The sequence below is a fragment of the Camelus ferus genome, chromosome 12 (assembly GCF_009834535.1).
Source record: "Camelus ferus isolate YT-003-E chromosome 12, BCGSAC_Cfer_1.0, whole genome shotgun sequence".
Classification (NCBI taxonomy): Eukaryota; Metazoa; Chordata; class Mammalia; order Artiodactyla; family Camelidae; genus Camelus; species Camelus ferus.
Genome location: NC_045707.1, coordinates 16552856 through 16577204, shown reverse-complemented (window position 1 = coordinate 16577204; position 24349 = coordinate 16552856). Strand labels below are relative to the sequence as shown.

Sequence of the window (24349 nt, the reverse complement as noted above, 5' to 3'; positions counted from 1 at the left end):
GGGGCTAGTGTGATCCAGGACCCTCTCAAATGCTCCTGTAAGACCACTGTTCATAAACTTTATTTGGGTGTTTGTAACATACCTAACTCTAGGAGATCTCAAAAAATCCCCAAGGTACTCTGGGGAAGAAAATTGCAGTTTGTTTGGCAGGTAGTGATGGAGGATAAAAGGCCAGGGATAAAAATTGGCCCAAAATTTACCAAAACTCAATGAACAAAGCAAAGACTGTTACATCCAAAGTATTTGGTTCCATTGGTTGTGACCCTAGGAGTCAAAGACTCTTCAGTAACGTCACCAAGTCCCAAAGTATAAATGGGTTAAGTACTGAAAGTTTACAAAATCTATGTTACCTTCATAACAATAACAATAAGTGGTAGTTAAATTGTTAGGTCAACACAAAAACTTACTAAACCCTGACCGACATTAACCCACTAGTAATAGTACTAGCCTTCAGACTGGGTCTTGGTCACCTGGGGGCCACGTGGTGTAGCACAGAAGAGAAAAAAGAAGAAAATTTCTTCTCTGCTTCCTGAAAGCGAGGCCTGCCCATGAGCAACATTTTCTTTGACATTCTCCCATTTCCTTTCTCATCTCTCCCACCTCCCAGAGGCCTTCTTCCCAGATGTCGCAGAAATTCAGTGCCTTCTGACTATCTTAAGCCTACCCATCAGGGAACCTTTCCAAGGACTGCTTAATGCTCCCAGATTACTTATTTTTACACAAAATCCATTTCTCCTGCAGGGTTGACCTCAAGCAGGTAAAAAGAAAAAGCTGATTGCATTCCTTCACACAAAGGTGAGAATGATATATTCTTGGAGGTATTATATTTTCAAAGAGGGTGTTTTTAAATCCATAAATTTCTGACTGGTGGCATTTCAGTGAATTTAACAAAATAAAATTAAAAACTTTCAAGCAATATGGAAGAAGATATTTTTAACCAGGCCTACTTCAAGGAGAGAGAGGGAGAGAGGGAAGACGAAGGCCGATGGTGCAGGGTATTTACGAGTGAACGGCCGACGTTCCCATCTTCCTTCTCCGCCCCGGCCTCCCCCATCCTCTCCTTTCCTGACTCTCCTCCGGTCACTGAGAACGCCCAGGTTTGCTCTCCTCTGCGCCCTGTAGGGATCTATGGAACTGAGCTCAGCTTGTCTGTCTCCTCAGTTTACTCAGTTAGTGCCCCCAAACTGAAATAGAGTTGGAGCCCATGCTTTGGTCATTTCACTTTTTGTGTAGGCTTTTGGATAAATATTACAGATAATAGAGAGCTATACAAACAATGAATTAGGGTTGAAAAGATGTCACAGCTACTCTGGCAGAGGGACCCTAGGCTGTGGATGAGGCTCCTTGGTCAACTCACTTCCCCACAGGACAAGATCCTTGAGGGGCGGAGCAAGAGCCTCTTCATCCTTCCTGACACCCTCACACAGCTGATGCTTCACGAAAGTGCTGTCAATCAAACCTGTTCCAGGGACCCACATTTCCATAGTCTTGGTATGTATTTATATAAATACGCACATTCTATTGTTTTAAATTTTAACATATTGAAAACAATAAATGGCATTTATGAAAGTAAGTAATACTTTTCATTCATTCAACAACATTAGGTTTTCTGTTCTCTGACTTCTGACTTGAACTCAGCCAAGTCTGACGAGTTTGCTTTTCTGAACGGTAAGGCGTGAGGAGCAAGGTTCACATTTAGAGGACTGCAAAATTCATGATCAGGATAAGGAAAGGCCTTTGCAATGAACTCGGGACCAGACTCTACGAAACTACGTAAAGGCACCAAGTACCCTGAGATCTGTTTACCTTGAATACACTGGGAACTTGAAGCTTTGGTGATGGGACTCCAATCAAAAAGTCGATAATCACCATTGTGAAGATAGTGAGGAAAACAGCAAAGTCACTCACCATGGAGCGGACCTGGCACAAGAAGGGATTGGAGACATGTCTCAAAAGGTTAAATACAACAGAAAAGAATCTGGCTTTGTAAAAGGCTCAAAAATCCTCAGAAGAATGCTTTGATTTTATCATTCAATAAATACAAGCATATTTAACATCCCCAAAGTGTGGCTATGACGAATGAACCCTCTGACAAATTCTACCGGAAACCACTCTGAACTCTGAAGAGTTCTGTTTAGAGCATGAAGGCTCAGCATTTAGGTAATAGTTCTGGGAACTGGGAATAAGATGTCCTGGGACCAGCAAGGTCCAGCTGTGCCAGCCAAGAACCTCGCAGCAGCACTGACTCCTCTTCTTTCTCTGAACTAACGTCGAATCCATCTGCAAGTCCTGCTGGATCTGCCTTCAGCTCAGGCCCAGAATCCGAGCCCTTCTCACCGCCCCCCACTGCTCCCACCCAGATCAAAGGCACCGGCAGCCTTTGTCTTTGTAACTGCAGCAAACTCCTAACCTTACCTCTCTTCTTATTTAAAGCTTCTGGAGTGATCATTTAAAACACAAGTCAGCTCATGTCAGTCCTCTACCAAAACCCTGAATGGCTCCTCACTTCACAGAGTTAAAAAAACCTGAGGCCTCCTTGGCCTGTAGGCCCACATACACTGGCATCATCACCGCTCTGACCCAGCTCCCAGTGCTCCCCCCACTGCACTCACTCACTCTGCTCCAGCCACCTCCCTGTTGTTTCTTAATCCTGCCAGACTTGATCCCACCCCAGGGTCTTTGGACTTGCTCGTCCCAATGCCTCACCTTCTTTTCCTCTAAGTAACCCGCTGGGTAGCTCCCTCACCTCCTTTACATTCACTTCAATGTCACTTTCCCCACTGGATCTTCTCTGATGCTCCTACTTAAAATTGGTCACCCCCCACCATCCTGGCATGTCCTGGAATCCTTTCCTAGTCTATTTTTCTCCATAGCACTTATCACCATTTGCCTCTAAGAGGACTGACTAACCCACTTTATAGTTTAGCATAGTTTTAACAAAATATGATGCCTCTCTAATGCCCAGGGCCCACCTTATTCTGAACTTGCAATGAGACAGAGCCAAATATATCTTAGCCACACGTAACATCACTAACACCTTAATCTGACTTCACTTTCCTTTGAAACCTGAGGTTTCCAGCTCCCCTCCCCTGGTTTTGTTAGCTCTCCTCCGAATGTTATGTACATTCCCTGGACATGTAGCTGCCCCACCATGAAGCCCACTCTGACCATCTGGGGCCCAGGGTCCTCCCCTGAACTCCTATGACACTTACATCCCAGGTCAGCAGCCAGCTATTTACTCCTGTCTCATATGGGCTTGGTTGTTTCAGAGGTTTCCCCTTCCTATCTGATGGCAGAGACCAGGTTTTAAACGTCTTTTGCCGCCCCTGTAGCACCTACCCCAGGCCCGGGCAAGTAGTCAGTACACAACTGCCGCTTGTTAACTATTTGTCAGCCCAGAAACGACCCAGAGCTTATTTAATAAGTGCCTCCCTTAACCACCATGTAGGCTCGCTCACTGATGTCTAAGGATGTGTTTTCGTTGTGAACATGTGCACAGAAAATGTCTAACCAACTGAGCCCTCGACCCATTCACACATCCCGCTCTGCAAATGTGCCAGACTGAAGCCTCACAGACAGAAAACCCACCATTTCCTCCTGACTCGAGGTCCTTCCCCTGAGGCCCTCCGAGACACTCTCCACTTGGCCTCTGGTTCTGCCCCGCCAAAACCAGTCACAAGACAAACAGTGCCATCTGCGTCAGGGACAGGTGGCTGAGGCTTCAAACCGTCACACAAACCGAGTCAGGAGCGTTTTGACCACGGCAGTCAACGGGACCACTGATTCATAAGCTATGACAAGAGCTATGCCTGGGAGGAGATTCTGGGCTCCCCTGCACGTCCCAAGCAATAATCCCAATTTACTATCTTCGGGAGCCAGCTCCAGCTAGTGCATGCTCCATGTCCCAGCATTCTGGAAATGAGACTTAATCGCTGTTAGCAACACTACTATCGCCTTAAACTCCCCTGATAGTTTTCAATCAAAAAGTTTCAAGTATTAACCCCTCACTCCACACTGCACTTCTGTGAGAGAGGCTGCTGGGAACAGGAAGGAGAGAAGGCCCCAGCGAGGCTCATCGGGACATCTGGAGCTCTGCACCTGCCGATCTGCTCAGCCGGCAGCCCGGAGCCAAGCACGGGTCCTGTTATAGGAGAAGTCTAATGCAAAAGAAGTGCGAAAGCGTGCTACCTACTCTGGTTGGGAAATAGCGGCTTGTCTTAAACGTCTTCAAGGTGCTCGAGAGGATGAAGGTGGTGAAGAAGAGAATGCAGGACCAAAAGAGCACGTCAGGAGTATAGGGTCCATGATGGCCGCACGCAGAGCCCGTGAACTCCCCATGCATCTCCTGGCACTCCTGGAGGAACAAGCGTTCTGGGTGAGGAGAGGCAGGCACAAGGGAGTAAACAGCTGCTGCCTCCTGAGTCCACCATCACTCCCATCCCACAGTTGCTGGGGAGCGCAGGCTGCCAGCAGCATCACCGTGATCTCTATGCAGTTGTGGGGCAGGTAGGGTGACTACTTATGGTCCTAAGACTCTTTTGTAAATGAAACCAGAACTGTCCCGAGCAAACACAGGGTTCTGGGAGGGCCCTAGCAATTTGTATTCTTTTTATTAAAGAGGACTTTTATTACAGAGGATTTTCAAACGTGAATGTTCTTGAAGCCCCACAAACCCTGAATCTGCCCCACTTCCCTACCTGATTTCAATCCCCCCATCCTCAGTGCAGGCAGAGTGCACGTGGGAGAGAAGAGGGAGCCAACCTTCCTTTCCCTTTATATACAAGAGAATTTTGAAGGGGAAAGAAAAATCAGTAAGGATAGTTTTCTTTAAAAAAAAAAAAAAAGCTTTATATCTGTCAATGCCAGAGCATACAGAAGGGCTACCCCACTTCCACCTGGAAGGTCCCCTTAAGCCTGGTGGTCACAACAGGAAGCCACCTGGCAATGCCCAGGCTTACACTGACAGTCAGGTTAGCCCAGTGGACTTCCGCTGTCACGATGTTGTGGTCCTTCCAGTACTGTAAGGTGTGGTTGTTTGGATTCTCTGGGAGAGTACACCTGCAGCTGAGGGGAGAGAAAACAAGACTCCTGAGGGAAGTAGTCAAATATTCAGTCAAATACTTCTAGCAATGACAGGGCCAAAGGCACTGTCAAAGCCCGTGTTACTTCTCCTTGGCCCACTTCAGATCCCTGAGGTTGGTCCTACTCATTGAGACCGAACCACACTCTGATTTTTCAATCGTTACTAAAATTGGCTCAAATCAGCATGTGGACCTTGGGTTAAATTGTACTAACAACCAAGTTTGTTATCTGATGTGCCCACCATGAGCCCAGGTGGTTTCCTTGCTTAGTTTCTATCTCTTCAGCTCTTCCTACGAAATACAGTCTGCATGGCCGGAGGACTTGATAACCTGTTCAGCTCTCAACAGCTTTCTCTAAGCCTAAATATTTTGCCCCTTAAATCCCCATCACGTTCTTGCTCTAAAAATCAGAGTCTTCTGGAGTTATGATGCAAGCTACATTATTTCTGGTAATATCCCACTACCTTCGCCATTTCCTGGCTTCCCCAGGCTTCATCTGGCAACCAAACCAGACCAGACCAGACCTGTACCACTGGCCGCCATGTTGCTTCCCAGTCCCAGCATGCATCACACCTGACCTGCCTCCCAGAATACTCAACTGATACAGCCATTCCTACCAACTTTGTTTCATCTCTGAATTTAATGAGCATACCTTCTAAGGATATTGCATGACAGAATTAAAATACAAAAAGATCTCAATAGGTTATAACGATAGGAGGAAATCAACAAAATGAAAAGAGGGCAACCTATGATAAAAAAAAAAAATCAAGTCCAAACTTGGAAGCAACACAGATGTCCCTCAGTAGGTGAATGGATGTACCATAGACCATCTAGACAATTGACTATAATTAAGCGCTAAAAAGAAATGAGCTATCAAGCCATGAAAAGACATAGAAGACCTTTAAGTGCATATTACAAAGTGAATGAAGCCAATCTGAAAAGCCTACGAACTGTATGATTACAATATATGACACTGTGGAAAAGGCACAACTATGCAGTAAAAAGATCAGCGGTTGCCAGGGGTTGGGGTGATGGGGAGGGATGAACAGGCAGAGCACAGAGGATTTTTAGGGCAGCTAAACTATTCTGTCTGATACTATAATGGTGGGTGTGTCATTATACCTTCATCAAAACCCACAGACTGTACAATACCGAGAGTGAACGCTAATGTAAAGTATGGACCAGGTAATAACGATGTGTCACTGACTGCAACAAACATGCCGCTCTGGGGAGGGATGTTGCTAGTGGGGGAGGCTGTGCATGTGGAAGCAGGGGGTATACAGGAACTCTCTGTACTTTCTGTTCAATTTTGCTCTGAATCTAAAACTTGCCCTTTAAAATTTAAGTCTATTTTTAAAATCCACACATATTAACATAAAATTACTTAAAGAGTTGGGGAGTTCTAGCTTCATATCACTTCCATATGAACCAACAGTGGAATGCAACTACGAAAAATACCTTCTTGAGCTTTATTAACAAAGAATTATAGTATCCAGATCCAAAGGCTACTCAATCCAGAGCTAGTCACCTTTGTCTGTCTTCTCCCACTAGGATATAAGCCTCATGAGGGTAGACAGCCTTTGTTGGTCATGTTTGCCTCTATGTTTCCACAGCCTAAAACAGTGCCTGGCACATAGCAGGTGCTCAACAAATATTTGTTAAATGTATAATTTAAAAAAAGGTCAAAGAATGAACCTTACTCCAGTGACAGTGGGGAATACGGAACTCCAATGCCAATCAACAACCCACTAGGCTTCAAAGATTATACTCCCTAGTGGCTATTTTGTAATAAAATAATTTTTAAATTCTAATAAAATTTTTACAAGTTCTGGTTTTTTAAAAGGTGAATGAATGGATAGCTAGAATCTGGAAAAGTGTGTCTGGGGCTAGTTGGCAGGCACCTCTACGCAGTGTGCTTTCTCTGCTTAGTTCCAGGCTGAAATTGTTCACTTTACACCCAGATCTTCCACATCAGAACAGTACAGCCAGAAGGGAAGGAACCTGATGTACGACGCTAAAGGATGAGGAGAATACTATTTAGTCATAATTTAGAGAACACTATTTCAGAGAAGAAATGTTTATAGGACCAGACTCTCCTAGAGGGTTGAAAACACAGCCAAATACTGTGTCTCTTTTCCATCTGGTCCAAACTATATTGAACACATGAAGAAAACACAATCTCCTGAGTTGAAATCTAAGTAAGTAAGTAGATTTCTACATCTTTAGGATACAGAGGAAGAGAACTGTGGGTCTGTAAGAAATTTTTAATATTCTCTCTCTAATGATTTCGAAGAGTAGCCCATACATACTTACAGAGAATCTTGATGTGGTCCAAGGTCTCACAAGTCCTGGCAAAAAGTTCTTGCCAAGAGCTAACTTGAATTCTTCCTGCTACATTTGCAGCCTAATTTTGTCTCAATGCCTGGACCCAAAAGACACACTCTGGAAAGCACTTCTCAAGTCCCCCTGAGTTTCGCTCTTAGTCCATTCTCTCCATCATCACTTTGATTGTTCTCCTCTGGCAGCCCCTCAAGTCTCCACAACCGTGTCTGAGCTCTGTTTCCCAGAGCACCTAGACCCTTCCTTAACAGATGCTACAGGCACTGCCTGGCACCCTCCACCAGCCATTATATTCAGGCCCTTTCATTTATTAAAAAAAATAATAAATAAGCAGAAAGCATACTTACTAATAGAGGCTAAGGCGGTCCAGCTGGCTGTGCATGTGGATGGGGTAGGTCTCCGCCAGGTGAATCAGCTTTTCTATTGCTTCATAAATGAAAATAATGCAGATCAGGGAGGCAAATGCTTCTTCAGTGAAGCGGGTAATGTAACAGACGAGGGAACTGGCGTCGGTTGCCACAAGGACAATACACAGGAAGGCGGTCCACAGTCCGATACATGCTCGCAGGGAGAGGTACGAAAGAGCATAGTCTCTGAAACAAGACCAGGCTACATCAAAACTCACGGACGGATGGGTCAGAAACATGGTCAATTCATCTCATATTATCCATTCCAGTAGTGCAACCCAGTTTGTCCCTAATTCTGACTGCACTTCACTCCTAAATGCTGTCCTGGGACAGCTGTGAGTTGCTTTGTTGGTGGTATTGGCCACAGCAAGGACACAGGAAGTGGAGAAGGTGAGGGCTGTCCCACACACGCTTCTGCCATCACTGCCCCACGTGATTAAGATTCTATTCTCACAGTTAGGACAAAAGAGTGGCCCTTCTTCCACGCGCTCCTACTTCTAACACAAAATGAAATAAAGATTTTATAGGAAAAGGAGGGAAATGAGGGCATTGTTGACTCCCACCACTAATAATCAGAATGTGAAGGGGGAGTATGAGGCCAAGTTAAAAACTGACTTGAAATGGAAATGGAAGAGTTTGGATTCATTAGGGAAAGTTTTCATAAAGATAAAAAGTCAAGACTTCAATAGTGTCTGAGGGACAGTAACAAAGCTCTTTGTGGCTAGGAGATCTGCTACTTTAGACATGGTCCTATCCAGGAGTAGGACGTACCAAACGATGTTCTTCCTTCTGGTTTTTTGAGTCCAGGATGATATTGGCCTGTTTATACACTCGTCTAGGACCCTGGCAGTCAACCCTAACAGCACAATAACACATCCAGTTAAGAGCTTTCAGAAAGCCAAATGTCTTACTTGCAGAATTTGAACAAAATCTTTTCAAACACAAGCACTGGCCCAGTACTTCCCAGGATGGTGAGAGCCTGTCCAGCAAACAAGGAATAGGCAATCCCCGTCATGGAGGCTCCAAACAAGGACTCAATTGCACTCTGAGAGGGGAAAAAAATAATCACTGAGTCCATAGCTCATCTGCAGTGAGTGATGCAAGCTTATATACATTCCCAACTCAGCTCTCCTGTGTGCCCGACAAGTCATTTGTTTGTATTTTATCTTAGCAAGAGTGGTGTGTACACAGTCTAATACTCTTGTAAACGGATACTGCTTTGGTAATTCAGGTGCCCAAATCCATCCACATATGATTCTTTAACTAAGTCCCGTTCTGCATGACTCAATTCCGTGTTTGTAAATATACACAGAAAGCACATTCACACTACGAGCTGTCATACAGAGTCACCTGAAGTCTTATTTTCAAATGACATTGATATACCATTTTTCATCCTTGGAGCAACAGGCAATGCAACTGGGCAATCAACTACTGAAATTGGTAGTCAAGCAGAAGAGGATCTATTCTAAAGGGAGAGCTGTGTTGCTGGCTGTTCTGAAGTCAGAAGACCACAGTAATTCAGTAGAAAGAATCCAATCTCCTTAGGCCTCACCCAAGGAATTTCCCCCCACTGGATTCGGCTGCCACCATCATATTTTTACTCTCATTTTGGACCATTAGAAGTGGTTAAAATTTCTTACTATGCGCCCCTCGGTGGCTTCTCCGAGCAATCCCCCAAAGGTGATGACAGGTGACATGCAGGCACAGTACAGGAACAGAAAGGAGGCCAAACACTGTAAGCTAAGTGCATCCCGGTAGTCGCTCCAGTACCAGGGGGCCTTCCGCTTGATGTCCAGCACCAAGCCCCCAAAGAGCCTGCGGAAACAAGGCAGACAGGCCTCTAGCACAGTACCTCTCCCATGAAAGCATGTGAACGGCACACATCTGAAAGCACCTCAAATGTGCTCTGTGTTGAGGTAATACTTTGGCTTCAATTTGACCCCAGAACAAGAGATCTGTCTGGGGCCATTTGCAGCCAAGGGCATGAATTTGAATGATTATCCCAAGCAAAAAATGATTAATTTGGGTGTGCATATTAATCATTCAATAAAAAGTTCCCAAAATTTAACATGAAACTAAGGATTGGCTTCAAACTTCAAATTCTGAGTTTAACGTTAGAAGGAAATGTACAAAACCATCAAGGTAGTAAAATGGTTAGTTTTATTATATGCTTTCTAGATAAAAAGCCCCTATCACATGCACTTTCCTACTCTGAACAACTACCCACCTTCCTCTTGAGAAATTAGTAAAGTTATTCACTCATGCAGTTGACAAGTAGTAGCAGATACTCCGTGCCAGGCCCTGTGCCAGGTACTGCAGATGCAGCAGTAGCAAGACAAACACAGCCCTTCTCTGGGACCAACAGTCTCGTGCAGGAGACAGGCAGTGTTGTGAGGGCGCCATGGCAGCAGAGAACAGGGAGGGGCGTGTCAGCGGGGACTTGAGAATGGACCAGGAGTTAGCCAGATGAGGCCAAGGAGCTGGCGTGGATGACACCTAGAGGTGAGAGCGCATGGAGGGTTCGAGGTGCTGAGAGTTATGGCTGGATAAGACAGTGTGACAAGACAAGGCTGGAGATGCTGGAAAAGCTGAGTCGCAAAGGGTTGTCTAAACTGTTTTAAGGAATTGGAACTTTATCCGAGTGGCAAGTCAAGTACTGAAGGACTGTAAACAGGGAAGCGGCATAATTGAGCAGGCATTCTGGGAGGATCACTCTGGCAGGGGTGTCATGATGGAATGTGGGGCAAGACTGGAGGCAGTGGGTTGGAAAGAAGAGAAGTATGTACACTCAAGGGCTCATCAGGAGGCAGAATCAACAGGACTTGGTGGCAGGACTTCAGGACCCCTCTCCACTTCCCAAGCATGACACAGACCAAGAGCAAGATGTCCGACACCAGGAGGAGGAGTGTGCCCAGGCAGGGGTACTTTCCTAAAAGTGGAGTCACCACACCAGGGTAAAAGTTGACAGGTGAGTAACAAAAATAACCACTCAGCATTCCACAGGACAAATTACTGTGTTTCTTCTACAAATGAATGGCATAGGGAAAAAAGGAGAGCGAGCTGTTATAGAATGGAAACAGAATAACTAAATGCAAACCTCCACTGGATCCTATGCCAAAAAATGAACTCTAAAAAGATGTTGTTAAGACAATCAAAAAAGCTTGAATATGGACTGAGCATGAGACAATTTAAAAGAATTACTGTTAATTTTGTTAGATTTCTTAATAGCATGATTTTTTTAATGTCCTTATTGAAGAGATACTTGCTGAAGTAGTCACAGGTGAAATGACATGATACTGGTGATTTGGCTTAAAATAATCTAGAAAACATAAAAACAAAACAATTTAAGTTGGGGAGAAAAGGATGAAACAAGATTGGCAAAGTTTTGATAGGAGAGGTTTATTACTCTCCTCTCTTCTTGTTGGTATGTTTGAAATTTTCTATAATAAAAAGCCAAAACAAAAACCCAAGCTACTCTCTCATGAAAGGAGGCTTGGCTAGCTCTTCCCTTCTCTTTGCCCAGGAGCCTAGAGGTGCCCCACGGGGCCTGGGACCCGGATGCCAGGGAGGAAGGCCCAGCCAGCTCTCTCCCACCATTCGAAAGCTCTCCCTACCATCCAGCCAGGTACAATGGTGGGCAGGCCGGCGTGGGCAGACAGGATCTATCTTACCCACCTGCTATTTTCCTCTGGTTCAGTGGGCATAGTTGGGATTCACCCTTTCTCAACTTACAGCAGTAACATCACAACCTGGGTCTGGGATTAGGGGAGAGAGGCAGAGCCAGCCTTGAGACCCGCTTTGGTTAGAGCCTGTCTGGCCAATCCAGCTGAGGTAAGGAGCTATCCGCAAGAGCACAAGAGTTCTGCCTCAGGGTTTGGGACCAAGGCTACAGTTGGGAATAAAGTGTCACTTGGCCTTGCTTTCTCCTCTGGGTAGATAGCCCCTCAAGGACGTTGTGGGCAGCCGCGATTAGTCTGGGGCAAGATTCAAGTGTTTCTGGGTCCTTAGCCAACACAGCATCTTTAGTACCATGTGACTACTGCTTCCCAATCACCAATGACCTTACTCTGAAGGGTGTTATTCCGGGAGAGTAACCTTTTGCAATAATGAGCCTCTCTGTATGCTGCTGCCATAATTGGTCCTCCTGGATGCGGGAGGTGCCTTCAGGGAGGAGTATCTGTGAGTAACAGGCAAAAGATTTATATGAAATGGATTTATGAGAAGCCAGAGAAAGGGAGGACATCTGTCTGCCTAGCAGTGATTGAAAGGGGAGAGAAAAGATCTGAGGCTCTTATCAGTGGTATAACTATAAATTAATAAAATGATTTGCAAATACTGTTTATGGAGTCAGCCTCATCCCTCTCTCATGCAGACTGTAACTGCACATCTAGCACAGACAGTAATCAGACATGGATGCTTCTCTCCACATTTCAGACTTCCTTCCCCTTCAACACTACTCTTGATATTCAAGTCTGGGGGGAGGCACACAGGGATATGAATTTAAGCCTGATGCAAGAAAGGACTTACCCGCATAGAGACTCACTAGGCTCTGGAGCACTGACTTAGGAAGCCCTCTCAGGAGGGCTTTAGGGACGGGCCAGCCATCCATTTGTCTGCTGTGCTTTGGAAGAAACCTGTTTGAAGTGTCGGGGAGGGAGGGGACCATCGAGATAGCAGCTCCTGATTCTTTCCTTCATTAACCCTTCCCCAAAGTGGCATCCCCAGTGAGGTCCACAGGTCTACCTTGGAAAACCCCTTTCCAGAGTATCCTCTCTGCTGTGAAGCTTCTGGCCAGACTTTCCTCTTGGTTCCGTATGGGAATTCATCGGTACCACTGCCTACATCTGCATTAGGAAGGCCCAAGACACTGTCCCAGCCCTGGCTTGGGGGTCAGATAATACAGAACGCAGACTGTTTTCAACTTTGTCTCCTTTCCCACCTTCTTAGAGCCTACATTACTGTATCTTAAATACCTCTCCATCCAACGGTGATAACATCCCCAGGTGGTGTGCTATCTCAAAGAGACACAGCTGAAGGTATGAAGAATTATAACACCCAGGCTAATGTAGTTTTAGTCTGTGCGGTCCAGGAAGGTCCAGGAAATTCTAGAATGTCCATCTGCAGGGCAAGGTTCATGTTCACCCTACATAATTTGAGATTGGGAAAAGGGCCAGAGTTGGCATGAACTATGATCCCTGATATGGGCATTAGATCACCTGGCCTAAAAGGTGACACAAGGGGAGGAAGGTCATGTGTCTTGAGGTCTTTTACTAAGGGCTCTGAGGAAAACTTCTGGAGCTCAGGAAGAGGCCACATCTCACACACTAAGCAGAATGAGGCTCTAAGTCCAGATGACCCTTCCTTTCAGCTGTGTCAATTCCAGGAGTTCCTCATACAACATTACAGGAGAACTTCCTCAAACCCCATTTGAATTTGTGAGTAAAGGTACTTGGGGTTGGCAATTAAGTGTGTCATGGTCCTGGCTATCTGGGATTTTCTTTTGGGATATTAGGTACCATTTCCAAGAGAAGATCTAAATTAATGGGGTCCCAAACCCCCATGTGGAATTGATTATAAGCACCCCCCCTCACTTCAAAAGGCCTAGGACCCAAGTTTATTCTCCTCTTTTTCACACCAAAAGAAAGATGAAATCTCACCTCTGCATGGATTATGTGTTTGGAAAAAACCTACTGGCCTCATTTCTACTACTTTCAAACTCTTAAGTCCTGAGGTATGGTACCCATTATATTCAAAAGGATAAATCATAACTCTAAAATTCTATCAAACCCATATCCAAGACCCTTCCCCTTAAAAAATACCACCTCCTCTCAGACAGCCTCAATCCTGGAAACTATTCTAAAGACAGATGCTTCCTTTGAACTGCTTCTCAGTACCAGGCCTCCCTACCCAGTTCAAACCTATTCCAACTTTCAAGAAAATGTGAAACTTACTCTTGGAGGTTGCTCCTTCTTTTCAGTGACACCTTCCATCAAAGGGGTCTTCCTCTGCTCCAGGGATCCCTCCCCACAGCCTCCTTATCTTTCCCCACCCTCTAATACTTTTCTCCAAGCAGGAAACATTCTCCCCATCAGGACACTGCTAGTTAAGTGCCATTCTCTCCTGCTTCTCAGTCTCCTCTCCGATACCTCTCCCTGAATTTCCAAAAGTGGAAAAATAAATCTCTCTCCACATTTCAAAAAACAAACAAACAAACAAGCAAAAAACCCTGAGTTTCCATTGTGTAGAGAAATAAGAAAAACAATTTCAAGCAAGGAGGGAAAAATAAGGTGAAAGCAATAGAGTAGAGAACATTAAAACGTCCTTTCCATCATCTGAGTCCTGTCCTGAGAACTTCCATTCAAAAGATCCTTCTTAGACACAAGCACAACTTACAGAGCCAGAGCCACTGTCTCAACCTTCTCCCATGATCTGGGGGACACCTCTGGATGCCACTCCAACCCAAAATACTACCCTTTTTGTTTTTTTTTACCACCTTCCTACCTAGAACGTGAGGCCTCCTAGTCTGGGGACTGCTTTCCTTACCTGCCATAGAGAATCACCTCCTGGGACATCTGTCCATAAAATCTTGGCCCTGAAAAGTAGATTGCCTATTCTGAGACACACACCTAAAATAGTACCTGTTTTCCTACCCCAAGGGGTTTCTTAACTGAAAATAACCATTCTATATTTATCCATGCCTTGTCCATTCATGCTACAGAAAAGGCATCATTCTAAAAGTACTCATCCACTCATTCATTCATTCATCAGATATTGAGTGCCTACTCTGTGCAGGGCACTGGGTGCTAGGAATTTAATGGGGTCCCTGCCCTTATGCAGCAAACATTCTGGCAGGAAAGATAACAAAGCAAGAAATAATAAAGTATGATCAGGGCTACAACAGGGGGCTGGGGGTGGCAGGCGGCAGGGGACAGAGGCTCAAAGCTGTGACACCACATAGCAGGAACACCTGAACTCTTCTAGAGAGAGTCCTGGAAGGCTTGCCAAAGGAAGCTGAGACAAAGGAAAAGGAGTAGTTAGCCAAGAGATGAGGAAGGGGACGAGTGTTCAAATCAGAAGGAACAATGTGTGGGAAGGATGGGAGGTGAGAAAGAACATGGTAGGTGGTTTAAGAAACTTGAACAAATGAATGCAATATTTGACATAATCGTAATACTTCTAGTCAGTGGTTCCATTTGAAAAGTCACTCCCAGCCAGTAAAGATAATGTAGAGAAGAAGACTGAAAGCAAAGAAAATGACTCATTCTTTTATACAATTTCTGCCCAGTAAGCAGTATTGGATGTGAAACATCCCAGCACTCACCGCCCAGTGCGCTGAAGCTCTGGTCCGCTGTGGCCCCCATGTGCTTCCGGTTCGATATGGCAAACATTTCCATTTGGGACTCCAGGCATTTTCCTTTTCTCCTTTTAACAGAGGACCACAAAATTAGTAAAGTCAGCCATCTATGTTGTCCTTCCTGCTAACAGGGGTAGTGGTGATGAGAAAATCCAAAAGCAGCCCCCAAACACCCAGGTATTTATTGTAGCTTTCAAATGCATTCACTGATTTGGGGCAGTTTATTGACTTTCCTGAAACTCAAACATACACACACACACACACACACACACACACACACACACACACAATTTCTCCTCCCTCCACTAGTACCTGACTCCTAACTCTGCCTTGCCCAAAAACAGAAAAGTGAAGGCTTTGGCACAAAATATGACCTGAATTCAAGTTTCAAATCTGCCTCTCTATAATCTTTACCTTAAAACCTTGGAGACAGTTTTCTTAGTCCTCATTTGTAAAACCAAGGATAACAATACCTGTTTGGAGATGTTGCCGGGAAGACTGAGTTAGCATACATAAAGCACCTGACCTAGTAATGGTGCACAGTGGCAGTTCCATCTTTAGCCTCTTGAAAAAAGTGTGGGGAACTCTATGCTCTCTCTATACAATTTGCTCTTTTCATTCAATGGTATATTCTCAGGAAATATTCTCCTCTCTTCTCTCTGCCATTCCCCATCAACCCTTCAAAAGTTGGCTTAACATTAAAATCCCAGGGTAATCCTAACTGATCCCATGACACCTAAACCAATCTATGTTACTGCATATTCATATTTTATTACTGTTCTGACATTAGGTGCCCTGAAACAGAACCATGTCAATTTATTTAGCACACACCCATGGTCTTTGCTTTGTCCATGGTGGGCACTCAGTAAGTGACACTAAGCCACCACCAGCTCATGTGCATACATTACCTGGGAAGGGACGTTTTTGGGTGGCTCAATCCTAATGGATGGGTCCCACTCCCCTGGAGGCAGCACCGTCACCTGGTCTAGGAACTCATCAATCCCTGCCAGCAGGTCGTCTCGCTCTTTTGCCTTGTATGCCACATCATGAAAAATCTACAGAGAGGAAAAACCCTCAGGAAAGCTGAAAGTCACTTTAATTAAAACAAGCACCAATGGATATGGTGAAGAATGGATAAAACAGATTTTCACCTCTGTCTCGGGGATCTGAAATGTGGATAACTTTAGTACTTAGACTAGTACATGGATAAAGGGATAAAGAAAGAAACCTGAAGATAAGTCAAAAAAATTAAATCTATGTCCATTAGTAAAGGAAGAGAAAAGACATGACTCTAAAGCTTTATAATTCTGTTACCTCCTCAAAGAATGCAACAAAAGCCAAGATGCATGGGAAATTTTTCCTGATCATAATGATTGGGAAAATTGGATGGAATTACTAAAGAAGGTCTTCCATGAAATAAGCCTCCCAATCAGAGAGCTGATAAAACACAGCCTTATCTCCCTCTGCCTGCTAAGACATATGCCTTGAAAGCTCTGCTTGCAACTTACCTGAGCATCACAGTTCTCACCAGGGGATGCAGCAGCGTGATCAGGACCATGGCAGACTAGTGTCTAGTCACACTGGTACATTCATATTACAGCACCCAAGAGCAGCCCCCTGACCCTTATGCTAACTAGTCTCATTTACATGAAATGGGAATGAGGTTTCTTTATGTAAATAGCTTGGATGCATTTAACTAACCATCTTCTCCAGAAAGTCAAGTCAGCCTTAATATCTTTCTTTCTAGGTAACCTACTTGGCAACAACAAGTTTCTCAGAAAAACAATTCTCTGCATCCTTGATGATTCAAAAAGGGAGAGATGACAGAGGAAGAAAAATCCCCCAGAGGGCTTGGTCCTCCCACAATAGACAGTCAGAGAAGTGACCTGAAGTGCCTCCCAGCAGATACTGCAATTATTTTACCCCCAACAACTAGCACACTGCCTGGCACAGAGTAAATATTTATGAGATGAATGTATGGAAAGCGGAAGTGATGCATACCTCATCTGTCATGATGGTGGCCATGGATCTGCCAATCTCATGGTACTGCTGACCTTTCCCTACCGGACCCAACAGGATAAACAAAAATCTGGCAACACACACAGAGGATGAAATTATGTAAGTAAACATAAAGAAGTAGCATCTGGCTCCTCCCTAAACAGCGGAACATTTCTCTCTCTTATCAAACAGAAATCATCACATTACTTTCAGTAAAAGGAGACAGACTAATGATGGAGCCATAATAGTAGCCTTGACTTAATGAGTAGCCTTGACTTAACAGCTCTACTACAGACATTGGATGCTATTTGTATGACTCCATTCAATAGCGTGCTTATAATTCTCAGGGTTGCCATAGACACAATTCCTTGCTATAGAAAGGACACTTTTTCAAAACATGGCATTGTAGGGCAAATTCAAGGTTATCTGAATTTCATTCATTTCTCTAATAAGAAAATGATAGGGAGAGGAGAGGGATAAGGAAGTCGAAATGATCAAGCCCTGTGGAGGAGTCTAAACCATGTCCCAGACATCTGAATACTCTATAATTAACGGGGCTCTGAATCACCTGACGCATCACCTTCAGAGTGCATGAATAGCCTTTTGAACAAATGTGGACATACTTGCAAACCATACAAATCCTGCCAGAACTGTGGAAAGAGACATCAATAGCTCTGCTCAGAGATGTCGCCCTGAGCTATGGCTCTGCAGAACTCAAGGAGTGAGTCAGGCTTCCCATCATAAAAAGTGAGGGGCCCTCGCTATGCCCTTTGAACACTCTTTGGTTCTCCAGTTCCAAGGCCACAGGAACTGTGCAGTCATAGGCTTCAAAGTCTTACAACTCTTCCACCCAGAGGTTAATCAAATATACCCCAGTTTCCTGAGATCTCTGCTGAGTTTTAAACAGCATTCCCCAAATTAATTAATTCTAAATTTTGGCATGAGCTGGTTTCTTTTCCAGAGTTCACACAAACATGTACATTGGACGGAACGCACTGAGCTTTGCGGTCCTGGTCTTTACCTTGTTGGGATGGGCACTTCCGTCAGGCCTGAGAGAAGGACGGCCGGAGTCAGCCTCACAAAGGCAACAATGGGGCGGTCCAGCGTGTCCACCTCTCCAACCAGGACATTCGAGGCCTCTGCCCCAGTGGGGATTTTTTTCATAAAGTGAAGGTCCACCTGAAAATCCAAAAGACAACTTGGGAGCTGTCACTTCACACATCCATCACCCTCCTCAGACCTTATATTCATATGACATGTAATCACTTAACATACACTTCTTGCACTATTTCACCTGATCCTTACAATAACTCTGTGATGTGGACAACGTAGGTCGCATTTGCCCCATTTTTTTTTAAAAAAAAAAGAAGTATAGGGGAGGGGGCATAGCTCAGTTCGTAGAACATGTGCTTAGCATGTACAGGGTCCTGGGTTCAATCCCTAGTACCTCCTTAAATAAATAAATAAATACATACATAAATAAATAAATAAATAAATAAATAAAATTAACATTTAAAATAATAAAATAGCAAAATCAAAAAGAAGCTACTGAGACCCAGAGAGGTAAAGTTGACTTGCCCAAGAAGACAGAGCTTCTAAGAGAGAGAATTTAAATCCAGGGTCTCTGATTTGAATTCCATTACATCATGCTTCCTCAAAGAATTCCATTACATCATGTTTTTGAAGCTCTGAGTCAAATTATTTCCATTTTTAAATACTGACATGCTTTGTCTGGGGTTTCAGGGAGCCTCATGGGCTGAGAAGTGACACGACACTCTCCGTGTTTTGGAAAGACAGTGTCAGGGAGAGAGCAGAGTAAGGGAAGGCTGGCAACAGGGAGATCAGGGCTTGAACTCAAAGCTGCAGGGAGGCCCTGCTCCTGCAAGAGGCCCCGGACACCAAAGTCACAGTCCCCAAGAAGAGTTCCAGCCACAAAGTAGTTTTAGGAGACTGTAGCAAAAATATGGTTTTGGCAAAAGCCTTGGAGGTAAGAAGGAGCTGCTGGAGAGTGGGTACCAAAAAGTAATCCTGAAAAACCAGGAGGTGTGCGTCAGGGAGAATTATCAGTGGCCAGTCGGTGTCATCTGGGCTGGAGAAGGAAGACATGAGCAGATGGGCCTCCTTCTCTGCAGAAGGGGCCCTGGTTCTGGAGAAGGGGTGTTGAGATACCAAAGTTTACCCAGCTTCCAGCAACTAGACCCTGGGTTCCATGAGACAGACACCTATGTCTGCTCACCTTGCTTAAATCCACAGGACTGTGTTCACAATTCACACCATTTTTCACTTCTAGATTTGTAGTTGGAATGGACTGAGGAGACACAGTTTGACCTATTTGGAGAAAATCAAACAGAATTCTCTGAGTCCGCCCTTTTCCTGCTTTGAAGCAGCCCACCCGTCATCGGTTGGCGACAATCATCTCGTGCAGATTCCACATGGAGAAGATGTGAAGAGGACTAGGAAGCTCGGCCCCACACACAGCTAGCTAGCTCCTTACCTACTAGTTAGTGACAAAGGAACAGAGGTCTCACTACTCCTGCACCCTCTTCCTGAACCAGTGGTGATCCTCTTTTCTTCCTCTACTGGGGCAGTAATCCTTAATCAGAAGGGCACATCAGAAACGTCTATGGAGAACTTTTCAAATACATGGATTCCCAGGCCTGCTCCCTGTGCACTGTGGGTCAGTGAGTGCGGGGACAAGGAGCCCAGTGTAGATTAGGCTCCTCCCAGCCACAGGAAAGGAAACCAACCAGCATCTGAAATTCACCAAATGTTTACAATTTACTATGCACCCGGCAAAGACCTTGACATGGATTAACTAAATGAAGCCTCACAATAAACTGACAGAGCAGATCTTATTATTATCCTTATTTTACAGAGAAAGTAGGACTTAAAGGTGTTTAGGAGGTCGCCCAAGGTCACGTTCTTTGCTACAGGTGGAGCTAGAATCTCAAGCCTAGAAGTCTGGCCCAGGAGTCTAGACTACTGCATTTTGCCTCCCTAATCCAAGACATTTGTTTACTCCTAAAAAGCTCCAGGTGGGTTATGGATAGCAGTGCAGTGGTAGAGCACATGCTTAGCATGTGTAAGGTCCTGCGTTCAATCTCCAGTACGTCTGTTAAAAAAAAAAAAAAGCTCCAGTTAACCTTCTCTGGCCCCAAATTATCCCCCAATATGGCCATCTCCCAAAGCCACATCAGTTCTGAGGCCATTTGGGGGGCACAAACCTCTCCCCTGGGGTCCACTGAGATCTGAGGTACGTATTCCTAATGCCACAAGAGATAGATGGTCACCAGTCTTGCCACCCATTTTGCCAAACACCTGAAAGGACTGTATCTAAGTGAGTATGAAAGCATATTAGAGAAATAAAGCTCCTACCCTCTAGTAACTTACCATCACTAACTAGTTCCCAAATGTCTTATTAATAAAAAGAGAAAGCCCCGACTCCTAATAGTCTTACCATGTTTATCCATTAAATGTGGATCAGACTGCTTCTTGCCCACTTCAGCAAAGGAACGGACAATGGGGATGAGGTTATTTCTCTTCTTTTCATTCTGATGATGGTGCTTTTTGAGAAGGGCTTCTCGTACTTTAACCCTCATGCTGTCATTCAGGTCACTGAATAGTTCTTGCTGGTCCAGGATCAGGTCTGGAAAGCAGGTGCTAACATGAACACTCACACTGATGATCAGTGAACCCAAAGAGGCCAAGGTCAGGTGGGGTGAGGGGTAAGGGGCAAGGAGTAGGGGGAAGCAGTTCTACCAGGGTCACTGAAGTACAATTCCTGCTTCAGCGCCTCAAAGAGCTATTTGATGACAGCAGCTGTGACATGTTAGATTTTATTCATGTGAAAAATCATTATTATTAGAAATAGAAACTATTGAGCACTTAAGATATGCCAGGAACTATACTAAGAACTTTTTACATAACTATCTAATCTAATCCTTATAAAAACTCTATATTATAACAAGTTTACAGACTAGGAAACTGAGGCCCAAACGCTACAACATTCCCCAAGGTCTCACAACTAGTAAGTTGCAGAGCTGGGATTCAAACCCAAGAGTATCTGACTCAAAAGCCCACAATATTACTATTTTGTTCTGTCATCTGTCAAAGTTCCTCTACATTCCCTTCCTCCCAGATTTTTAAATTGCTGTGATTGTCATGAGAAACTATGACTGTAGAACTCCAAATGACTATTTGAAGGTGGACCGTATAAGAATAATTAAGTTGTTCCTGATTAAGCACCCCAGACAATTATCACCAAGCATCAACCTTTACCTGCCAAGCCCAGCAGAGTTGAGGGGGAAAAAATTCCAATACCTGCTATTAAGAGGCAGTCAGCACAGCAGTTAACTGTGTGGGTTCTAGAGCTAAAGGCCCAAATTCTACCCCATTTCTACCACTTTCTAGCTGTGTGATCTTGGGCAAGTTACATAACCTCTCTGTGCCTCGGTTTGCTCATCTGTAACCTGGAGCTAATATTATCACCTACCTTAGAAGGTTGTCAAGAAAAATTAATGAGATAATATATATAAAGTGTTAATTCACAGTAAACACTTGACTCTGTTCAATCTTATCACTAACATGAACACCTCAGGTATCTAATGTGAAGAACCACAGCAGTTTCACTTCAATCCTACATACCTACCTCTCCCCTGCCTCCCCCAAATTCCAACCTGTTCTCAACTCTAATTCCATCCATGACTACCCAAGTGCTAAAAGCAATAAAGAAAATCTTTTTCAAACATTCAAGCCAAAGATCCATGTTTCTCTATCTTTAACCTTCATATTGACTGGTTAAATTGATTGATTGCCCCATATTATAAACATCTTCAGGATCCTTCATCTTGGGGAAAAAAAGAATGTCCACTCCAGACCTCCCTTTACCTACTGTGCTCTCTCCCCCACCCCTCTTTCTTTCTCCACTTAAAATTCTCAAAAGAAAAATTCCTCAGACCCCTGCAATTTGGCCACCTGAATGAAATTGCTTTTGATAAAATCATCAACAACTTCCAGTTGTTAAATCTGTTGGATGTTTCTAGTCCTTATCTAACCTGACCTCTCTACAGCATTTGACACTGATGAATTGAAACTCTCTCCCCTCTTGACTTTGTAGTGTGTTGAATGATGGACCCCTCAAAAGATACATCTAGATACTAACCCCCAGAACCTGTGAACATGATCTTACTTGTAAAAAGGGTCTTTGCAGATGGAATTAAGGATCTCAAGATGAGATCATCTTGGATGACACTGGCAAATATCTTTATAAGAGACGTAGATAAGAAGTCCAGGTGAAGACAGAGGCAAGTTGGAGTTATGCAGTCATGAGCCAAGGGACACCTAGAGCCACTATAAGCTAGAAACTGAAAGAGGCAAGGAATAACTTTCCCCTAGAGCCTTCGGAGATGACACAAGATCTCATGAGTGCTGACCCCTCCCGGGGTCCCCATGTGACCCTAGAGAGGCAGAATTACTTGGATACTTCAAATGCAGAAAAGTTTGGAGCAATCTTTAGTTAACCTGTCCAGCCAAACAGAGCCAAGCTGAGGAAAATCTTCACATGCACCCATGTATTTCTCAAACTCTGTTCCCCAAACATAATGACTGACCACTGAACTGTCCTGGGAGACTCCATCAGACATCTCCTCTTCACATCTTGCTGAAGAAGTCGGGGTCCTTTGGCTCAATTTCTTTTGCGTCCTCCCTGGCTGCCATATTTTAAAATCTTTTTTAAACTCTAACCCTCTTTTCTCTGCACAGCTTCCAGTTGCCCTTTTCTTTAATTATTACCGAACCAGAGCTCTGTTGTTGTACTTATTTAATTGCTCTGGCTATTTCCCCCACAAAATACATGTTTGTGGAATGAACAGAAGAATGGAGGACCACACACCATGTCACTTGAATTCCATAATTCAAGTGAAACAGGTGTGTGAAATAGGTAGAGCAATTTCTTAGTTTGAAACCCATCCCACAGCTGAGGACACTGCAGTCGGGAAGGTAAGTGACTTGCTCAAGGACACACAGGCACTTTCTTCTTTCCTCTACCCCACACTTTTTTTTTGAATTTTGAATTTTTATTATGCATGAAATGAAATAGCAAATATAAAACAACACTTGACAAGTCAAGAGACAGACCATGGAAGAAAGGAAGAAGCTTTGTAGGGCCGTCTTCTGCTTTTTAAACAATAGGCCCATATTTTCATTCTACACTGGGCCCTGCAAATCAGGTAGTACATCCTAATCTTGCCCTCGGTACCTGGCAGAGAGCAGGCTCCAGGGAATGTTTGCGAATTAAATTGAACTTGGAGTAAAAGTCTCATCTAGCCATACTTGAGCCAGCCTTGCCCTTGGCCCAGGGAACTGGATGCTTCCCCTGACCTGGGCAGGATGTGGCTGCCCTGGCCCAGGACTCTGCAAGCAGTCATAAGGGGTTACCCCACACTCCTTAACTGGCACCAGAGTTCCTCTGTTTTCCCTCACCTCAGCTTACCTGAAATTTCTTCTATGCTATTTGCTCGCATATCCAGGAGGACCGTCCCATTGATAAGGCAGCTCCTGAGCTCAAAGAGACTGTGCAGTGATAGGGTCGCCACGTAAGGCTTGCTCCAGCGTTCTCCCCCGTCCTCGACATCCTCTTCAAACTTCAGCCACCTGAAAGCATCACAAACAACCAGACGCCAAAGACAGAAAATGAGGCATTTTCAGGAGAGAGTTTTTAATGTACGCCACAGAGAAAGATATCTGAATAATCATATTGAACACCGAAGTCTAATCCATACGTTCAGGGTACGTTGGGAAGTGAAAAAAGCGGGTTATGAAACAGTGCAAAATTGAGTTGAGTTTGATTCTACTTTTATTTAAAGAAAAATTTAAAATACAAACACACACTTGAATAAGACATCAAATGTTATATTCCTCACTATGCCTGGGATAGTAGGATTTCACATAATTTTCACCTTCTTTTTGCTTATCTTTATTTTCTAATTTTCTATAATGGGCACACATTACCTGTACAATGTACAAAATAGATCTAATGTACATCATTTGAATACACTGACAAATCACATTAATGATTATATTTTTCTTTAAGAAAAAAAAGCCTACCTGAGTGACCTTCAAAAGTTTGCAAAGACAGAATGATAAGACGAATTGCCTTTTGTTTGGTATGA

General features: G+C 44.2%; 1 protein-coding gene across 4 annotated transcripts in view; it reads right to left on the bottom strand.

The window, feature by feature from the left end:
- Positions 1–24349, bottom strand: part of SLC4A8 (solute carrier family 4 member 8) — an 84961-nt gene that overhangs the window by 18890 nt on the left and 41722 nt on the right. For all 4 annotated transcript variants that reach the window (XM_032492816.1, XM_032492815.1, XM_014565797.2 and 1 more), the window contains exons 5-17: positions 23671–23831; positions 20638–20826; positions 19417–19508; positions 18202–18359; positions 17184–17271; positions 16091–16237; positions 15150–15250; positions 9469–9643; positions 8740–8873; positions 7769–8014; positions 4959–5064; positions 4193–4354; positions 1807–1920 (exon numbers count right to left, since the gene is read on the bottom strand). In XM_032492816.1, coding sequence (XP_032348707.1) covers positions 1807–1920; positions 4193–4354; positions 4959–5064; positions 7769–8014; positions 8740–8873; positions 9469–9643; positions 15150–15250; positions 16091–16237; positions 17184–17271; positions 18202–18359; positions 19417–19508; positions 20638–20826; positions 23671–23831 — 1873 coding nt within the window. The remainder of the gene's footprint in view (positions 1–1806; positions 1921–4192; positions 4355–4958; positions 5065–7768; positions 8015–8739; positions 8874–9468; positions 9644–15149; positions 15251–16090; positions 16238–17183; positions 17272–18201; positions 18360–19416; positions 19509–20637; positions 20827–23670; positions 23832–24349) is intronic.